Source organism: Mytilus californianus, unplaced genomic scaffold (assembly GCF_021869535.1).
Source record: "Mytilus californianus isolate M0D057914Y unplaced genomic scaffold, xbMytCali1.0.p SCAF_3, whole genome shotgun sequence".
Lineage (NCBI taxonomy): Eukaryota > Metazoa > Mollusca > Bivalvia > Mytilida > Mytilidae > Mytilus > Mytilus californianus.
The window spans coordinates 48376646-48384330 of NW_026262679.1; the positions used below are offsets into that span (position 1 = coordinate 48376646).

At 30.2% G+C, this 7685-nt stretch overlaps 1 protein-coding gene across 1 annotated transcript; it reads right to left on the reverse strand.

The window, feature by feature from the left end:
• Positions 1–968: 968 nt before the first annotated feature.
• LOC127734752 (schlafen-like protein 1) lies at positions 969–6432 on the reverse strand. Its single transcript, XM_052244757.1, has 4 exons — positions 5833–6432; positions 3762–3914; positions 2276–2418; positions 969–1301 (listed from the first exon to the last, which is right to left on the reverse strand). The coding sequence occupies exons 1-4, from the start codon at positions 6308–6310 to the stop codon at positions 1269–1271; spliced, it is 807 nt and encodes a 268-aa protein (XP_052100717.1). The 5' UTR covers positions 6311–6432; the 3' UTR covers positions 969–1268.
• Between the last annotated feature and the right edge of the window lie 1253 nt (positions 6433–7685).

Consider the following 7685-nt stretch of genomic DNA (forward strand, 5'->3'; position numbering starts at 1 on the left):
GACAGTACACTCAAAACATGTTTACTTAAATGTATTATTTCCAAAGGGGTAGAACAGTTCCTCTTATGCGAATTCGAAGAAGTCGTTTAACACAATTCACCTTAGTCTACCTATTGAATATTTTGATAATTTGTCGTCCTGAATATGCAAGAAATATTTGCCACTGGACGTTATATATCAATCATCTATCAATCAAGCATGAATTAGAATATTTAAATCATTATAATCATAGGCTTAAAAAAATTGGTACTGCAGGATTTTAAAATACTTCAAAATATAACAGTTGTGTAAATTTTGTTTGACAATTAAGTATGCAACATACTTCATTTTACTTGACAATTTTAGAATAGTGAATCAAATGATATTCTATGATACACTTTTATATTCTTTTTTATATTCTTCATCAAATTATTTCAGATGTCATGTTCAAAAATATCTCTTCTTATGAGTCTTACTTCTTTCCTTGCTGCTTTTGTATAAATTCTATGGAAGTGTTGTAATCAAACCTAATAGCATGCAATGAGAACCAATATTGATTCTTAAAAACCCAAAATAATTACTCGAATACATTATGGACAAGTCGGAGGAATTTCATTGTACAATTGACTCTAAACTAAGAAGAGGCAGTTAGAACCATAGTTCTCAATGTAAAATGGACAGAAACCCAGCTTCACAAATAATCAAAAGAGATCTATAGGTTATTATACAGTCTTTAGTATTAGACAGATGTTTATACAATAGGTCAATCTCTAAATATACACACAAAAAAACATTAATGATACCCGTAACATAAACGAATAAACGACAATCGTCGAATTCAAAAGTTATGGTAACCACAAAATTCACATTCTCAACAGTGTAAAAATGTAAAGCTTATTTCAAAGTTTAATTTCACAAGACACACGTGCAATTTATTGCTATAACACGCGCTATAATAAATTAAAATTGACAATGAAGTGAAAAACAAGTTATATGTTTAAATTTAATGGACGGATAAGAGTAATATTAAAACCACAAACATTGTCATACAAGATTTTCTTAACAATAACAAAAATAGAAGATATATATATTTGTGACAAAACAGTCATTGATAAATAAAGGCAATGATTATGATAAAAACAGACTAAAATGTGATCATTGTACAACGGCTAAGGTCAAACGGATAATAATAATCCATATGGATACTGGATGAACATGTTGACGGGAACATTAAGATTTACTGTTGGTCACTTGAGTAATCAATGTGTGGTTCCACTAATATTCGAATCTTATTGCAAAATGCAAGATCTTGAATGGTGGTTCTGTGAATAGAAACAGACAAACCAATTTTTAATAGTAGTCAATAAAAATAACTTCTTTTAGAATGAAGCACCAATGAAATGTTAGTTATAGTTCTGAATTGGTATACATGCTGTTTAACTATACTAGTATTGCGCATTGTTTTTTAAGATATATTATTAATAAGATAAATTAATAATATAACACACAAATATGAAAATATACTTCTGAATATCTGTTAATCCAAGGAAGACATACTCTGTCGTATGCATGCTGTATGCTACCATGCAGCTTGACGAAAATTGATACCGCAAATTTGCAGATCAAACGTTGTTGGATAAATGTCAGACGAAAAGACTCTTACTCTCATTTGATTTGAAATGCATATATTTGCAGGTCTGTGTCAGATACCGACGAAATACTTTTTTTTTACTTAAAACTTTTACAGTAAGAACAAAGAAACAGTATTTACTAAATATGATCACAATTAAATATTGACTATTAGCATGGAAATCTAACTCCACCAGTCCTGTAGGAAATAAAAAGTTGCATTTCACAATCAGCTTTAAACGGTAATTTGATTTATTACGCTAACAAAAGAAGGAGTTGTTCTTTAACTCTTTCATTTTTGATTAAAACACTTATCGATATAAAACAAAGATGGACACTGTTACATTTATCAAATTATTGCGTCTGGTATTTATTGGGAGCATGGTTTAAATGCGCTATTTTTATTTTGAAGCAATGTTAAAATATTTATTTTTCTGCTTTGAAATTCTATATAGGTTTGTTCTTTGTATTGCACATGATCACGTTTTCTTCCAATATGACATTGTACGACGGCATGATTTCATAGCCGTATTGTACCAACTCTTGTCTTAAGTATTGTTTAATACCATATGTTGACGTTTTGATGTGAATTATTTTGTCTTTGTGTTGCTGCCTCCTTGACGCATACTCTTATCGCCTTTTATTAATAGCTTACATCATAGTATACCTGTAATATCCAATCCTGTGTTTCAGCCGCATTAAAATCCCGTACACTACCTTCGCGTCGTAGATAAACATGACCTTTACTGTCAAACAATCTATTGAGATGTTTTTTCTTGTTGACCGTGATTTCAATTACGTTACAATTGGCTGTAAAGAAAAACATTATAGGAGAGAATGCTCAAAAATGCATATATCTTAGAGCGGAATAAAAAAAGAAAAAAACAAATTTCCTTTTTTCCTGGAAATCATGAAAAATGCAATTTGGGACCTTATTTGTAATAATTTTATTCTGTAAAGCGTGTTTCTTTTTTTTGTTTGAAATTGACTGTTTTATTGATATTAATTTGTTACATTTTAAAATCAATTTATTTTGAGCTGTCCTTTCAAAGAAATTTGACTATTTACAGTAGAATATCTTCAGGAAATTTCAATGCCAAATAAATTTAAAGATGATTTGATTGATTGATTGTTTGTTGCTTTACGTCCACTTGCAAATATTTCATTCATGTTCAGGACTTGAAGATGCTTACCAAATGTTAATGCATGGAAGGACACAGAAAGCAGTGTGAGTTTGGAATAAATCAATTTCATATCCCATTCTTAACAGACAGAGTAGTATACTTTCAAAATAAATTTGTTTTCTAAATTATTATGCTCAAACAGCACTGTGTTTTAAGAACAAATTTATTCTATGTTACATCCTAAACAAACAGTTTGATGTACTTTCAAAATAAATATATTTTTAAAGTTATTATGACCAAAAAAGCACTGTGTTTGTAAAAAGTATACTCTTTGGATTATCCTTAACAGACAGTTTGGTGTACTTTCAAAATAAATGTATTTATTAACTGAAAGTTCTGTATATGTATAGAATACATTTATTTTATAACTCCGTATGATCAGAAAGTTCTGTGTATGTATAGACTAAATTTGTTCTATGCATTATTGTAAATAGACAAATCTCTTTGAAAAGACAGCTTTATGAATAGCTAAAAATAAATTTATTTACATATGCTAGTATTTCCATAAATACACGCTTAACAGAATAAAAGTATTACAAATAAGGTTCAAAATTGCATTTTTCAGGATTTTCAGGGGAAAAAAGGGCATTTGGTTTTCTGCCATTTTGTTATTCTGCTCTCAGTTATATTTTAATTTGTTCTGTGCAATGTTCTGACTTTAACATTTTACTGTATAAAGTGATGTATCTTTAGAGAGGTAGATGATATAATTAACAAAATTAAATTTCGAAAATATGAATAACTTATGCATGTATATGTATTGCCCAACACCATCATTTTGAAAGACATTTTTTTCTTGACCTTCTTTGTAGAAACTACCTAATTAATCTATTACCTTGTTTGATGCAGCCTTGAATATTCTTAATATAATAGGCCCTTAGAATTAGGCAATCAATGCGAAATGTAAAAAGAAATAAATGAGTAATGTCAAAAATCTAAATAAATAATGAACTTTTATGTAAAAAATACCTTTTACTTTTTCATTTTCGACTACAGGAATAAACTCTACTTGATAATCTTTATTATCTATCGGCGGTTTTATTGCTCTAATGCCCTCGTCGATATAGTGGCAACGAATTTTATCCTCGTCCTCACAATTAGCACCAACAACATCTCCATCATCTGAGTAAAAGCACGCACACACATTAGTTGAACGAAAAATGCATTTAATCAACATCGTTTCCTTATGCAATGAGCCTTCTAATGGGATATTCATTTCTATTGAAAACAATAGTATTTGTTACAATTAGCAACGTTCTTCTCTGGGCTACAGAAATTACAATATTAAAAATTAAAAGAAGTACTAAATATTTGAATTGCATATAATGTGACTATTCCGTCAATTGTTTCCTAATGTTTATTGAAAAAGATAACTGCTGGTTTCTTTCTCATATTTATTAATAAAGGCAATAGCTGATTTCTTTCTAGTGCTTTTTAAAAAAAAAGACAATTGCTGGTTTATAACAATAACTCCACACTACTTTCACCATGCTCAATTGGAATATCAAAGACATCGGCTCATTAAAAAGAGCTTCTTCTACAAAAATGGGAATAGTAAATACTATTTCTGGTTTTAAGTGATGAGTAATCTTACTTTGTGATGAATCGCACTGATTCCAAAAACTAATAAACCGAGGACGACATCATTAAGATGTTGGACTTTCTGATCGACAACATATGTGTTGAGTTTGATAGATTGATATGTCAACAAACAATCGATATTCCAATGGGTACTAATTGTGCATCCCTACTAGACAGTTTTCATTTTGTACTCATATGAAGCAGAATTCATACAAAGCCTTCCCAAAGACAAGAAGATAAAAAAACTTGCAAAATTTCTTAATTTTTTTCTGTTAGATATATTGATGTTGTCATGCCACTCACTTCGGTGAATATTTTCATCTCATTTATCCCAGTGAAATTTAGATTATGTTTACTACCGAAACTAGAAGGACTGCTGTATATTTTTATCTTTTCTCTGATATCGACACAGATGGACATATTCAAACTAGAATCTATATCAAACGTGATAATTTTATCTATCCAATTGTCAACTTTCAAATTTTCAGCAGTAACAAACTCTCATTCCGATCGTATGATGTTTACATATCTAAATAGATACGTCACGCTCGTGCATGTTCACACTATATGGACTTCATTCACAGGGGTGTGCTCCTTATATAAAAACGGATCCAACAGAGTTATGAGGAGCAACTACTGAAATCGACATTACGTAAGATTAACGGTTGACCGATACGATATGTCTGTGTCTCAACTCATTAGCGACATGTTTTCACAGTTGTGACATTTTAACTGAGTGTGGATTCGCATGACGGGTGATGCATGCAAAGCATGAGACGCTTACACTGTCGACGCACCCGCTCTCCCCCTTTTAGAGTTCATGCAATTCCCTCAGTGTGTTTGTTACTTTGATCTGTTCTTTTAAACTTAACATGATGGTTGATCGTAAGTTAACTACTGTTGCGCTTAATTGAAACCGAAAGAGATTTTATAAATATCATTAAAAGTTATTATAATTTTATAGCAGCTATCAGTGTCTCATTAACATCCTATATAGTAATGCAAGAAATTTTTGTTTGTAAAAGATTTGAATAACATATCTTCACATAAAACGATTTCTCCCGAATATTTCCTTCCTACAGGCATTTAAGTAATACTTTAATCATTGTTCTGCATTCATATATATTGAATGTAAAAAAGTTCATTGCTTTGAATATTATACCGAACCGAATAAAAGAGGTAAATATGAAACACGGTTATAAAGACTTTTTTTTTAATTAAAAGTTTAACGAGTATAAAAGTTTGAAAATTAAAGCCCATTTATGTAGAATGATCGACAATAATGATCGGAGGACAAAAGCTTTGGTGAATAATGACTTTATTATGTTTGTTTGGTTGTCGTAACAACAAATTACGTAAAACATTTGACATTTCATAACTAAACTCAATCAATAAAATATATCAATGTAATTTCCAATGATTTTAAGCGGCGCGTATGAAAATTATTATACAAACCTACCATTCACACCAATGAACAGAGTTCCTTTGGTTCGTCCGTTTAAAAACCCACATATATACTTAGACACATCTTCTCTCAAAATGTGTTTTACATAATCTCCTCCACCGACTTTGAATTCATATTTTCTTGTTTCCTTCCCTATGTTTTGACCTTTTTGATAGTATCTCTCCGGTAACTCCATTTTAACGTCAATGGCCTCACCTGTATCTGCTATTCTCTGAAACTTAAAGCCAAGCGAATTTCTTCTGTGTCTGTCTTTTAATTTGTCTAATGCATCGAAAACTTCAGTAGGAGATTTAAGACGGATTAAAGCAGACCTCTGATTGTCTTCAGTCTTTATTTGTATACAGTTTCTAATAGTAGAAATTTTCATGTATGTATTTAGTAGATCATATATAGAATCTGTCAAGTAAGAATCACTGGTATTGCTACTTTTCGTAAGATTTCTTATTATCACAGTATGATTGCTGTTAGACATCCTAATTATAAAATTGTTCTGTTAAACATAAAGAAAGATATAACCACTGCCTGTAGAGTCTTGATATAGTCCAACGTCGGCAAATCTATCGGAAAATTATGTTTAACCTAAATTTAGACTTTTAATTAAAAAGAAATAGAATATTTACTTTCTCTTTTGGTTTTTTGAAAATCTAAATATGGCGGTACAATCGATTTTAAGCTCCGACTTGTATAGAATGGATGTATTCAAAAGTATTCGAAAGCAATCAATCATGCATATGTAAAATTGACTAAATGTTTGAAATTAAAAAGCGAATATGTTTTTCTTTATTTTCTCTATACTTATTATATTCTTAAAGTATTACTCGGATATATCTTTACTTTGAAATAATTATCTAAATTACATAATGTATGTTATGATTGTTTGATTAGTTTATATTTATATTTTTTAACTAAATTTGATAACTTAGTATACAGAATTTAAACGAGTAAATGATAAAGATACAACTAGAAAAATCAAAGAAAACCAAAAAAGGAAACGATACAGCTGTTTAGTATTGGATGTTATACAAAATTTACTAATTACATAAACAATTTCTCTTGGAGTGATATCCTGAGAACAAATTTCCTTTTGAAAACTAACTGCCACACAGGCAATATTGAGTCCGAATATGTTCCTACCAGTCTCGAAAACTTTACTGAGAACTTTCTTATTTGATGAATTTGCTTTTTTATGTTGAAATTATGACAGAAAAATCTTTTCGAAAAGGGACAAGTAATGAAGTGTTCCTCTTCATATTTAGATTTTCTTTCTAAATGTTGGAAGATATAGTCCGATGATATATCTATCCTTAACGCAATAATTTAACTTTCCCTTTAATTAAACAAAATATATGATTAAAACGACGAAGTTATTTGGAACTACTTGGATATCATTACGTTTGTCGCCGATTTTAATTTGAAGTTGTCCATCTGTGTCAATATCAATGAAATGACCAAGATATGAAGAAGACAAAAATGTGGTTTTGGTATATAGATACGGTATCCGTAATTTCAAGTTCCAACCAAGGGATATGTGAAATGCAAGAACTCACCAACATATAGGTTTATCGAATGACAGAACATTCTAAGGATTTGATATCATCGATTGTTATTGAAGATTTTTGTGTAGATATTCATAATGTTTTAGAATCAATAGATATAAGAAGATGTGGTATGGATGCCAATGAGACAACTCTCCATCCAAGTCACAATTTGTAAAAGTAAACCATTATACATTTAGGTCAAAGTACGGCCTTCAACACGGAGCCTTAGCTCACACCGAACAGCAAGCTATAAAGGGCCCCAAAAATGACAAGTGTAAAACCATTCAAACAGGAAAACCAACGGTCTAA